This window comes from Plectropomus leopardus, chromosome 5, assembly GCF_026936395.1.
Source record: "Plectropomus leopardus strain MGB_pleo_1.0 chromosome 5, ASM2693639v1, whole genome shotgun sequence".
Lineage (NCBI taxonomy): Eukaryota > Metazoa > Chordata > Actinopteri > Perciformes > Serranidae > Plectropomus > Plectropomus leopardus.
The window spans coordinates 10,685,022-10,706,792 of NC_142180.1; the positions used below are offsets into that span (position 1 = coordinate 10,685,022).

The 21,771-nt window shown below is 40.3% G+C and overlaps 2 protein-coding genes across 2 annotated transcripts; both read left to right on the forward strand.

Annotated features, from left to right (window-relative positions):
• Positions 1–2,367: 2,367 nt before the first annotated feature.
• On the forward strand, positions 2,368–15,179 carry lmnb2 (lamin B2). Its single transcript, XM_042515064.2, has 13 exons — positions 2,368–2,799; positions 6,925–7,061; positions 7,189–7,345; positions 8,273–8,398; positions 8,619–8,717; positions 8,903–8,974; positions 9,084–9,209; positions 9,304–9,524; positions 10,041–10,275; positions 10,466–10,573; positions 11,696–11,815; positions 11,973–12,053; positions 12,328–15,179. The coding sequence occupies exons 1-13, from the start codon at positions 2,581–2,583 to the stop codon at positions 12,361–12,363; spliced, it is 1,737 nt and encodes a 578-aa protein (XP_042370998.2). The 5' UTR covers positions 2,368–2,580; the 3' UTR covers positions 12,364–15,179.
• Positions 15,180–16,936: 1,757 nt separating this feature from the next.
• commd2 (COMM domain containing 2) lies at positions 16,937–21,157 on the forward strand. Its single transcript, XM_042482235.2, has 6 exons — positions 16,937–17,115; positions 18,251–18,328; positions 18,997–19,079; positions 19,582–19,656; positions 19,866–19,964; positions 20,346–21,157. Exons 1-6 carry the CDS (start codon positions 17,049–17,051, stop codon positions 20,553–20,555), a joined length of 612 nt encoding a protein of 203 aa, XP_042338169.1. The 5' UTR covers positions 16,937–17,048; the 3' UTR covers positions 20,556–21,157.
• Positions 21,158–21,771: the final 614 nt, after the last annotated feature.

Consider the following 21,771-nt stretch of genomic DNA (forward strand, 5'->3'; position numbering starts at 1 on the left):
AAGTAATGAGAACTATTATTATTTTCAGATGATGACACACTCATGAAAATATGCAGATTAAATATGATTTCTGCTAACAGATGCCCCCACATCCTACAAACTGGACCTCTAAGTACTTTTTTTTATCCCAAGTATTGCATTTGCTACATTTCAAGTCACTTCAGTTACAGAGTAAAAACAAAAGTCAAATGAAAAAGTCCTGATAAACTGAGAATGGGAGAGCAGAGGAGAGATAAATAAGCAGCTGCGGCAGAGAAGAAGCTGCAGGCGTGTCTGCGGCCACAGGAGGGCAGAGCTGCAGAGAGGTGACTGCATTCAGCTGACACTCAGTAACACATGTATGTTCTACATGTGTTCAGGGTTTAGCAGTTGGTGCTTGACAGGGGGTTGTTTTATCTGAAATCTGACAAAGAATAATTCACTCAATAGGGCCACTTGTTGATTTTTAGTATATATTCGTATTTATATAGTTTAGTTGATATGGAGAATGCAAATTAACATAGTACAACTTCTGCCTGTTACAAACAAGCTATAGTAACTGATGTTTGAAATATAGAAGTTATAGCTACTGCTAGTTTCCAACTCCTGTCCTTAGTTAGAAAAAGAAGAAAAAAGATATCAACTTTACATATAATAGCATGCATACAATAACAATAAAGGTAAAAAGAAGACAAAAGGGTAAATATTTAGTATATTTATTCATAATTTTTTAATTCATTCTTTTTAACACTTGGTTAAACAAAGACGCAACAGGCTTAATTATAGTCAAGGGGCTCCACACTGTAACACAATATGAGATATGTGAAAGATCATCGGGTGCATGTACAGTTGTGCTGTTTGCTGTTTATTCACTGGTTCAAATACACCTCAAGCTGACACACAATCACTATTGGACATCTCAAACGATGTTCTCAAAAGATGCGATCATCTGCAATCATAAGCACAGGATCGAAAGTTAAAGGGCCGTAGGCTGCATTTGTTGAGGCCGAGGATTTAAACACCGCCAACCTGAGGAAAGTCCTGCGGAAATATCAGAATCAGAATCAGAATATATCACCAGCACATCTGCTGTCCTATGCCTTGCTGGTAACACACTTCATGTTTACGCTCCTTTCTGAGAGGGATATAAGACCATCCCTTGTTCCTCCATCAGCAAATCCGACCAGGTCACATGATCACAAAAGGATTACCCCAAACAAGGCACCTAGACCTGATGGCATCCCTGGCTGAGCTCCCAATGTGTTTCTAGATCAACTGGCAGATGTCTTCATAGACATTTTCAACCTGCTTTATTTTGTGGTCCCAACATGTTTCAAGAAGTCCTCTATTGTCCCTCCACTCAAAAAGACCAAAGCCCGCTGCCTGAAAGACCCCATTTCACCTCGCTCATAACTCTTGTACTGTTGTTTCCTGAGGTAAAGGCTATCTGGCAAGAGGCTCTGGGGCTGCTAGTAATCATTTTATAACTTTTAAAAAAGAAACTTGCATTTTTCACTTTATTGACATCTGTGATTATATAGCTACTGTGTCATTAGTTAAAGTTGGCTAGCCAAATTTTTGGACAAAGTCAAGGCTGCTACTGATTAAAAAAAAAAGAAAGAGGCTAACTGTTAAATTCATATGCCGTGGTGGCATTGTGTGTGATGACTGTACCATTTATTTCCAGGTCCTGATTAAGGAACTGAAAATAAATGCATGAGGAAGAAGGGAATTCAATTCCTTTTTTACTGTGTTAATATTTGCTTAAATGGTTTAAGTTACGGATGCTCATCTTCTTTTGGCCGGGGGCCACTTTTGCAAAATGAAAGGGGGCCAGGGGTCTGTCGCAAGAGCCCCACAAAAGTCAGGTGTATGCAGGGATGTTGCTAAGATTTGAGGACATTTACAGTTTAGCGAAGCTCTATTTTTATGCTCTATATGAACTCTGGCATCTTATTTACATTAAGGATACAGAGAAAAATTCCAGTGTGACTACATTTATTGAATTAGAAAATGTTCAGGGGGAGGGGCACCCAGCAGTCTATCAGAGGCCAGATTTGGCTCATGGCCTGTAAATTAATTATCAATGATTTAAGTGTTTCCAAGGGGATACACTGTTGCCTTTGGTATTTCCTGTAAGTTGTGCAGCCTGTAATAAGACTTTTGCTTTGCATAGTTCCACAATCAGGAGGTCTATGTGTGGTGTAAAACTGCGGTTGTTTCTTAAAAAAAACGAGTGCATAGTGTGTCTGCATATGTATGTATGTGTGTGTGTGTGTGTGTGTGTGTGTGTGTGTGTGCGTGCGCGCGCGTGCGCGTCTTTCTTTCTTTCCCATTCTCCCATCATCCATTGCGGGACAGGAAGCGTCCCCTGCTTTTGGCGCGGTCTTGATAGCGGCGTCGGCCATCTTGGAATCACATCAGTGTTTCAGGTTACACTCTGAGACACTGCATGAGCACGCGACTCATTGATTGGCCTCCTATTGCTAATTAACGAGATAAACTATTTTGCATCCCCGTTTACCTCGACAGCATACACATTTGTGTTTTTACTGCTCACGGAGCGGAGAAGCAAACTCAGGATTTTTTCAAAGAACCGTCATGGCGACAGCTAGCGCTACCCCGAGCCGTGAGGCTGGCCGGTCGGCGGCCTCGACACCGCTCTCCCCGACCCGGATCTCCCGTTTACAGGAGAAACAAGACCTGCAGCACCTCAACGACCGGCTCGCCGTGTACATCGACCGCGTCCGGTCTCTGGAGCTGGAGAACGACCGGCTGATGGTCAAAGTGTCTGAAAAAGAGGAGGTTACTACCAGAGAGGTGAGTCCAGCACCAGCTTCAACTATCCGGTCACTCATCCACATGTAGCCTCTCAGCAGCGGACCACTCACAAAATCCAGTCTGAGCTCGTGTGAGTCTAACTTAACAACACAAACGAGTGTGCTTAAGAAGGAATCGATAGAAACCTCTAAAAAGCAACATAAATCCTTATCTATAACCAGCCCACCGTGGTTACATTATCGTTAACGTTAGATATGGCTGCCAGCTGGCCGTACAAACGGTGACTGACGTTAATGAGCTGCTGGAATATTCTTTCCACAGTCAAATGCGCTAGTTTATGAGCGCGCTGTTACTTTACTGACATAAATGATAAGTACATTAACTTCGTTAACAGTAATAATAATAATACATTATAATACACACGGCATGCTAACGTTACATACTGCGTTTTCCTAATCTGCATTCAAATGTAACGGGGCCGGGAAGATTGAGCGGGTGGCTCTGCGCGCCAATCTAAAAATATGACCTCATGAGTTTTCATTTTCAACGTCAACGCGCGCCGCTGCAAACCGGTTTATTTTACATTAACTTGAAGCAAAGTTCATTGTAAAGCTTCTGGCAAACTTAGATTCATATGAATTAAGTCATACTGAGGCACTCTGCTGTGACAACTGTCCCCCAATTTCCCAACAGCCCTTCATTTTCTTTCTGAAATATTTTTATTTTTATTTTATTTAACCAGGACACTCCCATTGACACTGAGAATCTCCTTTTTTCAGCGGAGATCAGGCTAAGAAAGGCAGCAACATAAGTGCAAGCACTTATAGCCAGAAAACACAAATGAATTCAAAAGTGATAAAAATGAAGTAAAAATGAAGCACAGGGTATTCAGCACTGAAAAGATATTTTTTTGTTACTGGGTATTTTAATAAACATGGACATCTAAAGGAATCTACCTCTGATTGTTTCATTGTGGATTTAAAGCCTTTAATGAGATTATTGTCTTGAGTTTCAAGTCATTCTGCACCATTTTCCTCACTGAGGGTGCAGAATGCACAAAAATGCCCATTTCCCAATTTTCTGGACATTTGGAACAGAAAGCATAACGAAGTCTTTCAAATGCAAATATTGTAGTAATAGTGGTAATATTAGTAATACTGCTTTGAATCATCACTGCCAGAGAAGATTCAGGCCCATCTGATTTGGTTGTGACCTCCTGAGAGTGTTGTGTCTGTCAGTAATGTTGTTAAGGGGGGGTCCCGTGCTTCCTCTTAAGGCCCAGACAACATATTATTCTTTGAACAAACGTCTACCAGCAAATATCTGCAAAGTATCGCACATTGTTATTTAAATTACTGGGTTATTTTTATTTATGTATTTTTTGTTTTAATATGGACAGGAATGTGTGAAAATCACTACTATCATTGCTGTTTTGATTCTTGGTGAAATCGAAAATTTAACTACTTTCAAGTTCTTTGCATGTCCTGCATAAAAACAGTGCAAGAGTCAGTGGGAGCTTTTTTTTCGGTACGGATCCATGGGTTTTAAGATTCAACAGATGATTAAACATTGCACAATGGCACATAGCACTATGAGACAGGGTTTTACAACTATGGAAATTTTGTGTTTTGTCACAAGGTTTGTGGTACAGTAGTTAGAAATTATTATACTTCCTAGTAGAGCTGTGACTATGTTGATTTTATTTGTCACCGTGGTGATAGAGCTATGGATTACCGCGGTATTGCAGTTTCCAATATGTTGCAATATGCTGAATATTGATAGAAAACATATTGCAATTGCCAACATCTGCCTCACCTAAAGATAAAGGTTTAAGCATGTTCAACTAACTTAACTGCTGCTAAATGTATCTAATGGACTGGAAAAAAACAATTGACTGTATTATTCTATTGGGCTACTTTGCATTTAATTTGTATTCAGTATATTAATAATTTATACAATTTGGTATGTGTCATCCCTGTAATGATGCAATATTGCCACACAAAAATATCCCGATATTATGCGGTATTTGGGGAGTTTTCCTTCCACCCTAGTTGTTCCAGTCTTCTACCTGTATGGGAACTACAGTGTGAGTTACTGGTCATGCATGGCTGGAATGTCACTCGGTCTGCCTATAGACCAAGTGCTCCACTGAGCTGTTACTAATGTTATGTCTCATGATCTCCTCACTGCAGCACTAGCACCAGAGAAATCTTTCATTATCCACAATTCTGTACCGGCACAGGTCTTTAATAATAAAGCAGGCTGGAGAGCCTCAGTAGCTGAATGGTTACAGTATATGCCACATAACTGCAACTTTGCTGGCTCAACTCTAGCCTTTGATGCATGTCACACCCCTTCTCTCTCCACCACTTTCCTGTATGCCTGTGTACTTAACTGCCCAATAAAGGCAACCCTGCCCCCAAAACACACACACTAAAAAAATGACTTTTGTATATATTTAACATTTAGCAAGCTGCATCTAACTGTGCAAATCATCCATACATTTTAGTTGGGTATGACGAAAAGGAAACAAAGAACTTTGTTGTACGCCAGTAGGAAGTCAATGGGATAAAATAACTGTCCAATCAGAGCTGACTATGTAAATTACACTAACAATCCTAACACACCCAATAGCTTCAGGCTGGAGGGCCTTAACTGAGTCTGCGTGTGTAAACAACGTGAAGGAGTGTCCTCCCCCTTCCCACAGCTGTTTAAATTTATCAAGCAGGTCTCGTGTCTGTTGTAAAGCACATTCCTTTGTGAGAAACTGCTCTCTGAAATTTAAGTCAAAACACAGCCCCGGAATAACGGTCCACCTCCTCACCGGCCTGAGGACGTATGCTGGCAGTTGCCTGACAGCAAATGTGGCTTATGTGGTTCAGCGGAAGTGCTGCTGGCTGTCTGAGAGCAAGCATCAGGCACATTGTGCTTAAATGATTGTGTATACAGCTGACTAAAATTCAATCACATTATTGCAGGTTAATTTCAGTAAGAGACCTCAATTTAAAAAATAGTTTGCAACCTGCAAAACGTGACAGTGGATCTTTGCCCACAGAGGAAGCTGCATAAGCTCCATGCTCATTTAAAGAAGGTCTCTGGTAGCGTGCAATAAGCAAAGCAAAGGCATTTGTAGTCACAAAAGTCCTCGTCACTACATACAATGCTCTATGCACAGAACAAGACTAGACCCAAAAAGTGATCTGATTGATGTCTCAATGCAAGCCACACTCTGAAAGACCATTTAAACACTGACAAACTTCTGTAAACCGCTGGTATTGATAGCATAGTGGACAGAATTAAAGTACTTGTACAGACAGTGGTATTAAAATCTCTACCATATTGCCCCCAGCTGCCCTGTACTAAACAGAACAGTTAGTTGGCTTTACCACTGGCCACTAATGACCACGTAAAGTCAGCTCAGTGGCAAAGCATCTGGATCTCCTGCAGTCAAAAAGACTGCGTTCAAGAGATTATCGGCCCGATAATTGACAGATTATCTGGGCCGATGTTTGGCATTTTGTTGTTATCTCTATTGGCATTTCATTTTAATAATCGCCCATAAAATTAACTTCTCTAGAAGTGCAAAGAAAAAAAAGGTCTGCTTTTTAATTTTTTTATTAAAATTTTCACTTGACTATTAAAAAAAAACATTGCCTGTAACTTGCTGTTCATGACTTTGAACATTTCAGTTTTGATTAAACATTTCCTAAAGGCAATGTTGTTGGAGTTTGTTATATTCCAACCCCTAAATATGGACAGAGATTTTCATTTTTATTGTACATACATATTGGCTCCAAATATCAGTTATCAGTTTCATTAACTACCAATAATCGGTATAATCGGCCCTAAAAACCAGTCGATATCGGCCCACCCCAACTCTGGAATTAGCTAGATGGGGTCTTTAAGGGAACAAATGAGCCTTCAGGCATTAAACTGTAAACTAAAATCCAGACATCAGAGCACTTGATAAACAAACTTTACACGCTGTTAAATATATTTGGGATTGTCTGGTTTTAATTTTTTTTTTTGTGATTATTCTTGTGAAGTAAATTAAAGTTAGCCCTGACAATTGTAGAAGACAAGAGTCAGTTAATTGTAATATTTCTTTTCTTTTTCACCCATTCAAGACATCTAGTAATGAATTCATGTGTCCTGTTTCTTCAGGTGACGGGTCTGAAATCTCTGTATGAGGCAGAGTTAGCTGATGCTCGACGGGTTTTGGATGAAACTGCGAGAGAGAGAGCCCGGCTCCAGATAGACCTGGGCAAGGCTCAGGCTGACCTGGAAGAAGCCACACGCAGGTGATGATACTCCTAATTATCACACAGGTCACACTGTTTGAGATGGGATTAATCAGGGTGAAGGGGAGGGTCAGTGGCCACTTTGAATAAAAATAGCTCTCCTCCTACCTCTGTCCATGTGTTCCAGTGCCAAGAAGAAGGATAGTGATCTTGCCGCCGCGCTGTCCAGGGCCAGTGGTTTGGAAGCCCAGCTGAACAAGAGTGAGGCGTCTCTTGCCACAGCTTTGAGCCAGAATGCCACTCTGACCTCTGAGCTGGCCGATGTCAAGAGCCTGCTGGCTAAGGTGAGTACTGCAGGGTTTTCTGTTCTGAAAAAAACTAGAAAGGGTTAAATAGCCTGACAAAAACAATGAGTAATGTTTTAAAGAAAGAAGGCGCCTTAGTACCTTTCTGAGAAGTTAAGAATCCTATAAACTTCCCGTGGAGCAACTTTATCGCCCAGCCAATGCTGACCGTAAGTGGAGTACACGACTGGAACCATTTCCTGTTCTGCAGGGATGGGGATCGTTCATTTTTATTGATATTGATGACATTATCGAGACTCCTTCACGAACCGAGTCTTCATCGATACCACTATCGATAATTTTCTGTTATTTTGTGGAAAGACGAGGCAGCAATATGTTTTGAATAGAACAGCTTTTGCTCTTATTGCTTAACGAGTATTTGTGAACAGAGCAAAAATGTCTGGTCTTTAATAAACATGGCTGATATAACAGAGCTCCTTCATTGTAACATTAAACTAACAATAGCAAAAAATACATCAGCAGCACTAAATGAAGGACATTTTTCTATCTCTACAATCCATTTAATATTGATGGGAAAAGACATTTCTTAACCAGACAAATGTATTATTCAAGTTCCCCGTCAAAACTTAAGTTTCTTTTTCTTGAGGTTTACATTTGAACACATCACGATGATGTTTTATTTACCTTTGCCTAATAGTCATTTCACTCAGCCAATCTTGATCCCATCACAGTGAAACCTTATGCAACCTTGTTTATTTCGCTAACTAGCTCTTATCCTCCCGATTTCAACATTGGATTACTTTTTTTAACGGACAGGACTTGCCATAAGGTCGGGTGAGCTTAAATTAAAGTGACGTCGTGACTTGACGTGAGATGTAATGTTACGTTATATGACTCATAGGAATCGCTAGCAGCATTGCTCATGATGGGTCAGTGAGTTAAGCCAGGTGCTTATATTTCTTACAGGCGGAGGACAGCCATGCTGTTGCTAAGCGTCAGCTGGAGGCAGAGACACTGATGCGCGTGGACTTGGAGAACCGCTGTCAATCCCTGAGTGAAGAGCTGGAGTTCAGGAAGAGCATGTTTGAAGAGGTAATGTGTGCGTGTGTGTGGTGTGTAAAGACGACAAGGCAGTGACCCTTGCAGAACCAGAATCATTATTACCATTTTCAACTAATCTTTTAGCAGTTTTACTAATTATCCATGTAGAAATAATGCCAAATTCTCCTCCAAAGTTAATCTCACCAAAGTAAGAATTCATGTACATTTCTGAGGCATCTCACAGTTGCACTCCAATCCTCTTTGCGTTCAGGAGGTGCGCGAGTCTCGGCGTCGACAGGAGCAGAGGATAGTGGAGGTGGACTCTGGAGTGAGACAGGACTACGAGTTCAAACTGGCACAAGCTTTACAGGTAATTTGGGGGATGAGTGTATGGTCGTGGAGCTGAACAATCTGTGTTAAGTAGGAAAACAGTGTGTTGTGGCAATGGCAACATGGTTCTCTTGTTTTATGAATGGAATCAGTGCTGCCAAAGAGGAAATTAGCTGAATATACCATGTGAATACGATAGTAATGGAGTTTGTGTGATCCTGCCAGGACCTGAGGAGGCAACATGATGAGCAAGTGTCTCTTTACAAGGGAGAACTGGAGCAAACTTTCCAGGCCAAGGTGAGAAACAAATCTTTTCTCTCTCTCTCTCTGTCACTGTCTCTGTCTCTTTTATCTTTTATCTTTTGAAACTCTGACTCTCACACAAAGTGTCTCGTTCTCACTCTAGTTGGATAACGCCAAGGTGTCCTCGGAGATAAATGACAAGGCAATAAGCACAGCCAGGGAGGAGCTGCAGGAGTCCCGTATCAGAATAGAGGGCCTTGGATATCAGCTCAGTGCCCTGCAGAAACAGGTACTGCTTCATGATCCCCTGTACACACACAACTCACAGTTTCTGATCCGTAGCTTTATGAACTGACAGTAATGCTGGTCGGATGTGTTTGCAGCTGGCCGCTTCAGAGGATCGCATCAGAGAGCTGGAGGAAATTCTGTCTGGAGAGCGAGACAAGCACCGCCGCGCCATGGAGGCAAAAGAACAAGAGATGACTGACCTGAGAGAAAGGATGAACGCTCAGCTCAGTGAATACCAGGAGTTGCTGGACGTGAAGCTTGCTTTGGATATGGAGATCAATGCATACAGGAAACTGCTGGAGGGAGAGGAGCACAGGTATCACACACACACACACACACACACACACACACACACACACACACACACACAGAGGCTTAGGATGCACACTTACATATGCTATGTGAAACAGCTTAATGTTGGAGACGAAAGGGAATATTTGATAATGCATACAGGCTATATACTACAACTTATTCATACAGTGGCCTCAGAAAGTATTCAGACCCCTTTTTCACTTTTTTTCACTTTTTTTTGTAAATTGAAATAGATTAAGATGCTGCTGTGGTCCATTGATCTGCAGTCTATAACTTAAAATAGCAAAGTGAAACATGAAAAATCTAATGTATGCATGTATTCAGACTCTTTGCTGTGGCACGCCATATTGTGTTCAGGTTCATCCTGTTTGGGTTAGTGTAATTTGTTTTGATAGTATTGTCACGTTAATAGTGGGGTGGTTATTCTGTGTTTTCTGCCGGCCTAAGGCAGTTTAGACCCTGCTGTGTCTCAGAGAGATGGATGAGATTGACTCACTGCTGACTGGTGTGTTTCTTTCAGACTGAAGCTGTCCCCCAGCCCACCTAGAGTCACTGTTTCCAGGCTAACCGGATCTTCCTCCTCCCGCTCCTCCAAGAGGAAGAGAGTGGAGGCGGAGGCTAAGGATGTGCCAGAGATGGGCAGAGGAGAGGGTCAGCTGCTGGTGTCTGAAGAAGCCACAGCTAGCGGAGCAGTCACCATATCACCCACTGACATGGATGGAAACGCGGTCACACTGGCCAATGAAACCGAGCAGGTGTGTAAGACTGGACAGCAAGAACCAGCAGTTGGTGATGAGAAGTTGCAACAAAAACTGAACATGAAAGCCTTTTTGAACTTGGATATAATAAATGCTTATCTTTAAGGTTCAAATAAAACCTGAGAAAGTCGACACAGAGGTTTGGTGTTAGAAGATCCTGCGTGTTAAGCTTTTCTGTGTTTTGCAGGACCAGCCGTTGGGCAACTGGAGGTTGAAGAGACAGGTTGACAATGGCGAAGAGATCATCTACAAGTTTTCCCCAAAGTTTGTCCTCAAGGCCGGACAGTCAGTCACGGTGAGAAATTTCAAGTATAAGAGAGTGTGTGATTGTGTCTTTAGTTTCAAATATTTCATATAATTTCTTTATTTATTTTTGCTGTGTTTAATAATTAACAAAGCTATTTATTAATGTGTAAAATAAGTCTAATTTTTATTCAGTCTTTAAGGTTTATTTTATCCAAAACACACACCAGTATTTTGTCACGATTAAACTAAGTGATGTTTTGTATTTTTATCAAGATATCTGCTGCCACTGTATGATTAGAGTAAATGTGATGCATTGAAAATGCAGGGTTCCCACAGTCATGGAAACCTTGAAAAGTCATGGAATTTCACAGTTCTGCTTTCCGAATGAATTTGGTCCAAATCACTGAACATTTTTGAAAAGTCATGGCTTTTTTGTAGTGAAATCATTACCAGTATCCTCTGTTGATAACATAAAGTAGCATAACTGCAGATTTATTATCTGTATAGCCGTCACCATAACGCTCTTACATGTGTTGATATGTGACGTTTCCCTCACCGTTAAGCACATTTCTCCCCATCTGTCTCTTCCAGCATGCCAGCTAGCTGAAATTATGTTTGAATATAGTTTGAATTTGGTATGTTAAAAAAATGCCAGGGAAAAAAATGTTATTGTGGATCCTTGAAAAGTTTCAGAAAAGTTTTGAGATTTGAGAAGTTTTCAAAACTTGTTTGAACCATATAATGGTCATATCAGAGACTCAACAGCGGGATCTACACAGTTCAATGAAATAGTGCGAAGCAGAAAAGAAACAGTGCTGGGAGATGAACCACTTCTGACCATGACGGAGCTGAAGATGATTGGTCTAAATGGCACCTCTGTCTCAGTTTTGCCTTCTGAGCTCACGTCAGTTTGACAAAGTCATGGGAAAAGCTTCTGTGCGGTGTGGACTCCCAGGGGTCCTGTTTTATAGCGGTGAAGGTGATGAGCGTCAAAAAACCTTTCTGTGCTTTCATTGGTGTAAAATCCAACATAAAAGCTGACAGTTTTGATGGGAGTGTGCAAATCCCGTGAGTGTTTCGGCTGGTGTCATTTCCCTGTCAGCATGTTTGAGTGCTCCTGGCTGTTAACTCTTTGAATATGTGATGTATTTATGGCACTGTGTGTATACAGGTTTGGTCTGCTGATGCTGGTGTGGCCCACAGTCCACCAACTGACCTGTTGTGGAAGAGTCAGACTTCCTGGGGCACAGGAAATGACATAGTTACCACTTTGATCAACGCTGATGGCGAGGTAAAGACATCCACGCACGACTAATCGTACTGATGCATCGGTGTGCGGACAGCTACGTGCTAAATGTTGAATGATGTTCCCATGTGATATTCTTGGTAAAAGCACTTTGCAATATGGTGTTTCTGCTTTGAATCATGTCTGACTGACTGTCCTGCAGGAGGTGGCCAGACGGAGCGTAACCAAGACTGAGATGGAGGTAGAGAATGGAGAGGAAGAGGAGGAGGAGGAGGCACAAACGGTGAATATATTTGTTATTCATACCAGATTCACCTGTGTGAAAAGCATCTGAAAACTGTCTTTTACAGGTGTTTCTATGTGTTTTCCCCAAACATTTATAGCAATGAAGGCACATTAAATAACTAACTAAATAACTAAATAACAGATGTTTTATTGCACCTAAAAAAAGAATAATTGCTCTATGTCCTCTTTTTATTAACATTTCTTGTTTTTAAAGTCTGTAAATGCTTGATATTATTTTTTATGATAATCCGAATCTTCTTTTTCTCCTTTAGGGAAAAGTGTCATCCAGAGAGTGTGCCATTATGTGAAGCCTTCCCCCTCTGTTGGCTTTCACTTCCCCATTATATCTATTTTTCTCTAGAGCCACTCAGATATGATGTTATCCATTGCCTCATTGTTATGTGTTTTTTATTCTTCAAGACAATATAAGAATTTTTGGACTTATGGACTCTTTCTACTGCCCTCCACATTTCTGGACCTTCTTTGATGAATCATTTTCCTAAATATTAACTAGCCAAGTCTGTGGATCATGATGAGGATGGATCCTAATATTCAGTCAGACTGTGGTGTTGAAGCTGAATATTTCCCACCCTTATTACTAACAGTAATCTACATGTCGATGATTTATTCCACCGGCTTGTCTTTCATTCATCTGCGATTCGTTCATCTTTCATGCACAGTAGAACACAATCTGTGACCCTGTTGTGTGACTTTTCGAGATAAAGGACCTCCGCTGTATAGCCATTGATATGATGAATTCAAAACATTGAACAAGTAATGAGCAAGTCTTAATTGGATTTTGGAGAACATTTTTTTACTCCAAAATCTAGACTTTTAAGTGTTGCCCATTTAGTACAATATGTGTGGTTACGGATAGATTTTTTTCAAGGTTTTTATTTATGTCTTCTGCTTCAAGGTCAAGTCTGTTTTATTCATATAGGCCAAATGTCATGAATCACAAATTTGCCTCAAGAGGCGTTACAGTCTTTACAGCATGCGACACCTTCTGCCCTTAGAATTCAAATCAGGAACTGATTTTGCGAATTGAACATGATCGAATGAATGCTTGTAAATTTGGTGCTGGTGGGCAGTCAAATGTCTTAAAGCTTGGACTTCAGATCATCACATCTGAACTCCAAACCTTTGGGACACACTTGGTTGTAATGAGCTGTTGCTAGTACCAGTGGGAGCTCCCCGAAGAAGGGCCAACTCATCTTGAAAAGAAACACTACAGGTTAATTTTGACTGACAGCCTCTGATTTCTGATGTTATCTGTGCGGTCTGTAGTGGAAAGAAAATTTGCTCAGTAGCCCCGTTTGCATAGCCTGTTCAAGGCGGGAATGTTGCGCCATTATTTCAGCTCGCCATTCTGTATAAAAAAAAGTACAAACACAAAATACAAGGGCATTGTTTTTACGCCGGCAGCAGAGGTAATAACAGAGCCAAATCCATATCCGTTGTTACACATCGCTTCTTTTGCTTCCATGACGCCGGCATGCTTTCTTAAGTCACACACTGGGGGCAGCGTCATTTGGGTCAGTGTATAAAAAGCGAAACCAGCGTAATGGCAGATCTTATTTATGGCAGTATTGGAGAACCTCTTTTTAAAAAGGGCTTCTGACTCCTCCGTGCAGCCCGACAAATCTTTGAGCCTCAAAATATTAACGTGAGCAATTTTATTTTATTTTTTTGAGAATACTGTAAGCTGTTTGACGATCTGTTGTGCAGAGGGGCGAGTCTGTATCAGTGGTCAGTTAGTAAAAATATTAAAAAATATTGGAATGAAAACCTTTAATGCACACTAAAATGTGAAGTGTAACCTGCTTCAGGAACAGGTCTCTTAGCTGATGTGTAACCGTTGATTGTAATGAGACGCTCAACAGTGACGAGCAGGGACAGCATCTCCTGTGTGAAATGGGAGTTGTGTTAGTAAGTAGCTTTACAGCCATAAAACTAGTTAAAAATCTCGATTTTGTGTTCGCATCAGCTCTGTTGGAATATTAGTCACCAGGTCGTCTGCTTGGATCATCACGGGGCAGACTTTTCTGCTTGACCAGTGCAAAAGCAGCATGACTGCTCTATCTGATGGATGTGGGTTGTGGGCCACTGAAATAATGTGCATAAAAGGAACGCCTTGTGACTGGCAGAACATTGTACGCACAAGTAAAAGAGTGAAAGCAACACTACGATAACATGAGGTGATACACTGATTGAGTGCATTATCTCCGTCTCTGTAGCCTTTTTGTTATTACAATGTACGAGTGTTGCTCTCACACCTTGTGTGCCATCTTGGGAAACTCCATTTTTCTAGTGTGTCTATGCTGTGCTTTACATAGCTAGTTTTTTGTTTGTTTTTTTTTAATAGAGTGCTTGTCTATGTATAATCAATTTGTTTACACAAGATATTTCTTTTATTATTTAGCGTTAAGGATTTCTGGGATGATTAAGGTTGGGTGTTTATTACCTTAAATATATTTCAGGATTCTGAGAAAACGATACCGAACACTACTCCCTGCAGTGTTTGGCAGTGAGTTTAAATGCGTCACCTGGTCAGTGACTTTCATATTGGCAAAAGCAACAACTTTTTGTCTCGTAATTGATAAGTGACCATCTTTAAAGCCTGACATTTTTAGGCTAAACTGACTATTAAGTTAATACTGATCTGATTTTGATCGTTGTAAGGCTCTGAATTGTGATGGTGATTCAGTCCCTCCAGGAAATTTCTGGATTCAACCCACAAGAATGAATGCTTATTTAACTGACCCTTGCAATATGTATGTATTTTTTTAAATTACCTATCCTAACTTTTTTACTTTTACCTTTTTCATAAAAACTCAAACTGCAAATGCTAATGTTACCAATCGGTGCAATTTTGATACAGAACGCTTGTAGAACTCTTTTCCAGAGGCAAATAATCCAGATAACTTTGAAACTACATGGTGGAGTTATTTTTGCATACAAGTATGCATGCACATCAGTTTGTTCTGTTGCACATGCATAAACCCAAAAACCTCAGTTCCTGGAGGGACTGTTACATGACTCGGGTCTGACCAGTTGTCCTACAATATAGATGTGACTGTTTGTGATAATGTAGGGGGAGGGGGGAGGGGCGGGGCATGCTAAATGTGAGTTTTCATCCATGATTAACTGATGTTGAACTACTTTTTGTATACACAATAAATGTTTTACATATACACATTTAGTGTCTCGGTGGTTATTAGCGGTGCTCTTTGTAGTAAATATCTGAAATATGAGGGAAAACAAAAAACAAAGCCTATCCTTTTTTTATTACTACTATTAGTGAACATGAGTATTTTTTTATGTTGAAAATATGCAGAGAAGACAATGTCTGACCAATGTTGGAGTCAAGACCCCCTTAACTTAGAGAGGGTGAAACCAAGCCAAGACTAAGGCAGGGCGGGACTAAGTAAACACCGGAGCAGTGCGAGTCCCTCAGTGCATGACACACTTATGATAAAATGTGGAACATGCAAACCATAGGCACTCACTCCTTAAACTGACCTGAAAGATCCACATTCCCATAGAAACACCCACAGAAAACACAAACACTCCTCTTCATTCACCTTTTTCATTACCACACTCTATATATGTGTGTAGATGTTTAATTTAAATGACTTGATGAAATAAACAAAAATCGGTGCGGGTTGGTTAACTTTTTTTTATTGAAGTTTAAACTGAACATAAAATATACTCTGTGTGTGTGTGTGTGTGTGTGTGTGTGTGTGTGTGTGTGTGTGTGTGTGTGTGTGTGTGTGTGCGTGCGTATACATACACACACACATACATATGTGTATATATACATATATATATATATATACATATGCATATTGAAAACTTCATAGATTTTTAGATTGCATGTCCATATACAAATATACATCCCCTCATACAGTCACACACTCCCACAGACAAAAAAGAACAATAACAATAAATAAATAATAATAATAATAGATTACAAATAAACAAAGATACATAAATTAATTAGATTAGATTTAATGATAAATAAATAGTTTTTTTAGTATTGCAGGGGTAAATTTTATGTCAGTTTGTCAGAGTGAAGTGGCTCCAAACTGTTCGTCTTAACTCACCTATAAACAAACCCTGGGGGAAAAAATGAAATTTTGAGATAAAATCTGGAATTAAACAGAAATTAGCTACAATAAAGACACATACATATCAGAACATTTCATAAAAGCATATTTGGTTTCACATTTTTTCAGTAGCAGTGTCTTATTTAGTGATATTGATATTGAACACATTGGGTTGACTCTCTGCTTGTCAAAGTCCTAAGAACAGGAATTATCCATAACATGAAGGACGTGATTAAAGGGGAACACCACCTAAAGAATTACAGTATGTTACTTTCATGGTCTAGAAAGTTCAATCAAAATGTGTGAACAGGAGCTTATTTCTCTTAAAGCCGGAAACCTGGGAAGTATATCTCAAACTTGTGATGTCAGTAATTAGAAAATAGGCGTTTCTCCATAGACAGCGAATGGGAGCCAAATAGGGGTGGACCCAAATTATGTTTGTTTTCTGTTTTATAGCCAAAATAACTTTATTCTATTATAGTGATCTCATGTCTGAAATGAAACAAAAATGCCCCTACACTCAGAGCATCCTCTGGGTGCTCTCAGTGTCATCTAGGACATCTTTCACCATTCACTGTGTATGGAGCAGCTCCACACTTTATACTCTATGACTTCACATATTTAGCACTTATCGTTTTTGTTTTGTGAGGTCAGTTGTTTATGTTTTCTAATATTTTTGGACTGTCTTGGACAATAGGAATAACGTGTATGAATTTTGAAAACGGGCGTAGTTCCCCTTTAAGTCCAGGAGACGGCAGTAATGCAGGTCCAGTAAAACACCACTGAAGAAGAAAAAGAACCGTCCAAGTGGGTTTTCCGGGTTGATGGATCTGTGTCTCTCTGACTGTTGAATCTGTGATTATTTGGGACTCTGCTGGTTCAGGATGCTGCTGGTTTTGTCTGAAGACCATAAAGAGCACCTGGCCTTCCTGCCGAAGGTTGACACCGCAGGTCAGTGACTGATCCTGGATCAGGAGGACCAGGGCAACATGTTGGCGGCTGTAACGTTACATCGTGACAGTCAGCTGATTGTAAACCAGCAACAATATAAAGTATTTAATAGTCTGTATCGGTAGCACGAAATATTTAGTGTCCTGCGCATGTCAGTATTGTCAATGACCCTGTCCAGATGCAGGGATAACGCTAGAAAATGTCCATAAACCAGCAACAGTTTTGTCAAGTAATGCGAAAGACATTGATTGGAGCATTTGTCATTGGGTTTATCATGTGTTGTGACCGAGAGCTTCAGTAAAAGGTACGAAAAGTCACGTTTACCTAGCGACAAATGTGCGGGGGGGAACCTGTGCGTTTTTTGGATGTTGTAATATCTTATGTGTTGTCTTCTCCTAGTTTTAAAGGCTGCATTACACTGAAGTGATGTAAAATGTCTGAATGTAGCAGGCTGTTCTAGCTGTTCTGTTATTTGCCTTTTTACCGCTTAGTCATTATATCCACAGTACTGGTGATAACTTATCAAAAATCTCATTGTGTATCTATTTTGTGAAAGCACCAATAGCCAGCCCTACAATATGGCTGCAACATTGATATTGAGGCATTTGGTAATATATATACTCTCTCCACTACTTGATATATATATATATCATGTAGTAGAGAGACGTTAACAGCAAGAGAAGTAATCTACTGTATGTAAAGAATAAAATTCACATTTTTCTTGCGCAATTGTAGAGAAACATAATTTTGTGACTGCATTTGTATTCAGGTGTCAGTTAGCACAGTCATACTGAAACTAATGAAGAGAGCAGATAAATGATAATGATACATTTGGAACACAGACATAAATAACGGTTAAATATTCCTGACCAACTAAACATTCTGTAATAACACAGCGGCCCTCTGCATCTGGGTGACACCAAAGGGCCATTTCTATTTGATAATAACAGACCCCTGTCTCTTGAGTAAGGTCCATGCACTATATAATTCTCAGTTTGTCAGGTGCTGTTTCCGTTTCTAAATATCAGAATAATTCCTTAGGAGAATGGTGACATCCCATCTGACTGTATGTAAGAACTGAACACAGTGGTTTTTGTAAATTGAGTGGACACATCCATGTGTTTTTTGTCCTCAGTGGTTGGAGAGTTTGGTCGCATAGCGCTGGAGTTCTTAAGGAGAGGAACCAGTCCCAAAATCTATGAGGGAGCAGCCAGTAAGTCTACAGCTTTTATTACATCCTCTTAGACAAGCAGCTGATTGGTCCAGTGCAACTGCTGCTATGGGTAGGAGTGGACTACCCATGGGAAATGTAGTGTTAAACATTTCTTTTATCTGGATTTACACATAACACATATACAGTATTTATTAATGTTTGGGGTACTAGCAGCAGTATTGTCATAGCTAATGTTGCTTGAAAAATGTATTTATTGCTCATTATAATGTATATCTTGGCTAAGTAAATGCAGCCAAACACAACAGCTCACACACTGATAATGTTTCTAATATTGAGTATAGATGTAATTGATAAAAGTGGAATGATATTGGAAACATGTGACACTTTCTCACGGTACAGTTCAAGAGCCTTAATGAAAAATGTACATAATTACACATAGTCATTCAAACCATTTGCTTGATTCATCATTAATAGTGCAAAGAGACAAAGCATGTTGGAATAACGTGGACTGACTTCTGTGTTCACTGACCAATAAATGCCACGATTTTAAGGGTGGTTTCAGTTTATTATCATTGGGGACAAACAGCACTGAACAAATCGTCAGGACTTTTTTTCCGCATATCATGCAGTTTTGACACACATGCTACCAAACTTTATACCTCCTGCCAGCACTAACGAGGTAATGCATAATGACCCACTGCTTGCAGGAAAGCTTTCTGTTCCTGTGGAAATGGTGCAGCATGGAGTGGAGGGCCTGATGTACCTGATGACAGAGAGCTCTAAACACATGGTGACACACACACACACACACACACACACTCACACACTCACACACTCACTCACACTCTCTGTGTTTGATATGGCAGATGTTGCTTGACCACTCTGACTTCCAGGATCCACTGTATAGATCAATATCATTGTTCACATGCAACAGTTTATTAAAAAAACATTGTCTCATGAAGACTGAGACAAAACACTGGTAAAGGTGAATAGGTGAATGACGTTGAACCAAGACTGCGTGTACAGTTGTGTGTATCGACAGGTTAATAGACTTTGTTTCCTTCAGCCTTATAGCAGGAGAAGCATCAATATAATAACATTAAAGGATGGTGAAAAAGGGATATTTAATGATGGCTTTGTTCTGTTAAATCTGAGCACATCATATCAGCATGCACATTATCAGGGCCTGGAATGCAGCGCTGTAGTTAGTATCGCACTTTTCCACCTATCACATGCCACTGTTTGTGTGTAACGTTTCCTCTGTGTGTGTGCGTGTGTGTGTATGTGTGTAGATCTCTGAAGTGGACTTTCTGGACTCAGTACTGGTTTTAGGGTTTGGCGAAGAGCTTAACCAGATCCTCTTACAGGTGAATTTGAATCAATTTTACTGATCTGAGATGATTTGCAGATACACTTTGAATGTCAGTTCCCTGCTCTCCAGCTGAATGTGTGTCTGTGTCTGTGTGTGTGTGTGTGTGTGTGTGTATGTGTGTATGTGTGTATGTGTGGATGGGGGTGTGTGTGTGTGTGTGTGTGTGTGTGTGTGTGTGTGTGTGTGTGTGGGTTTGTTTTGCAGCTCTACCTGCAACATCACAGTCAGATCCGCAGCATCCTGAGTCAGCTGCCCTCCAACCTGCCTGCCTACCACAACCTGGAATGGAGATTGGATGTACAGGTGTGTGTGTGTGTGTGTGTGTGCACGTGTGTGTGTGTGTGTGTGTGTGTGTGTGTGTGTGTGTGTGTGTGTGTGTGTGTGTGTGTGTCTAAGCCTGCAGGTATGAAATGAGGAAAGGAGGAGGTCAGGTTACACTACAAAGTGAAAGACCAGCATAGATATATTTATAGACAGTTTGCTGTTCTGTTGCTTGGGCAACAGTTTTGATTCCTGTTTACCTCCTGTTAGCTACCAAGGAAACTATAAAAGTTATACACTTTGCTCATATGTGTCATGTCTTTGGCACTAGGAGCTGTAAAGGTTTTGTTCAGATTTTAACTTCCTCTCCCATTTATTTCTCTTTCACTTCCAAATGTGGCTCCCTCCACTCATTCCCACCAGCTGGCGAGTCGTCCAGTCCGTCAGCAGGTCATTCCCATGCTGACGATGCGTCTGCTCCTGACAAAAGGTTCTGACAGCCGTGGTGACTACAGCAGAAGGGTTCTCCAGACAGACCCCAGCACGCTCCTGCACCTCATCTCCACACTAGAGGCCGCTCTAGCTGCCATGAAAACAAGTCATGCTCGCCGCATATGTCGCAACATCAAATAACCCCTCCTGGTCACTCTCTACGTGACCTGTGCCTCCCGCCACCTGCCGAACATCACATTACTGCCTCCATACCTGGACACAATAAGCAGCGTCTCTGCGTTCTGTGGTGTACCGTTGATCTGGTCCTGGATTGTAAACTAGGTTTTTACCCATCAGATTGGCAAATGGTTGTCACTTTTTTTACCCTTGAGTCACGATATGTGCCAGATAGTATTGACTGTATTGTAAATAATGTTTCTACAGTGCTGCTGATATTGTATTAAAGTGTAAGAAAGAAATGAAATGCCATTCTTGTGGTTTGTCAAAGCCAGCAGTGTAAAGGCAGAAAGACCCTGACTTAATCTGTTTCAGAATTTGAATGGACCATACAGTGTTTACAGGAATACTTTGCCCACAAAATGATCATCTGCTCAGGACTTCCCAGGCTTGATTGAGACTGCTTATGATGACTCTACGTCGGCTTTATGAAAGAGATTATTCATTAGATGCTCGGTTTGTTGGGTTCATTGAGCATGCTTGTCACAAAAAGTCTTTAGTCAAGTCAAGCTGTTTTAAACCTCCTTTAAACAAAAATTTCCTGAAAATAAACCTGATTTATTGAAGCAAGCCTGGTTTAACTGGTAATCTGTCTTTATGGTGATTGTTTTGGTTAACACATCTGACAAGCAGGCCTATCATAATCCTGGAAATGTCCCAAAAGTCCTAAAATTCTACAAATGTCCTGAAATCCCAGAAAAGTCCTGAAATCCTAAAAATGTGCTAAAATCTTAGAAACTTCCTAAAATCCCACAAATGTCCCAAAATCCTAAAAACATGTTTAGGACAGCTGCAACTGCCCTCTGGCCTTCCATCATTTTGCAAAAATGACCTCCATGCAAAACAAGTTGAGCATCTGTGTCTTAAAGCTGCTGTAATTTTTTTATGAGATGGTTTAATAATATTTTTAAGATAACAATGGCAGACACAACAGCAGAAGAGGAGTTGTCCTGCATAAAAGTGAAACATATAGCCCCAGTTTAATGAAGGCCTATTTCATAACAAGTTTCTTTGTGATATGCCCTTTAAGTCATGGAGAATATAACTGCAACGAAACATTTATAACATAGAACAGAATATTGTTTTTAAAAGATTTTGCCTTTTTAAATTAAATAAGAATTTTTTTTATTTTTATTCAGTGTCTTTTGTTTTTTTGATGCGTTTTTTTTTTCATTAACCC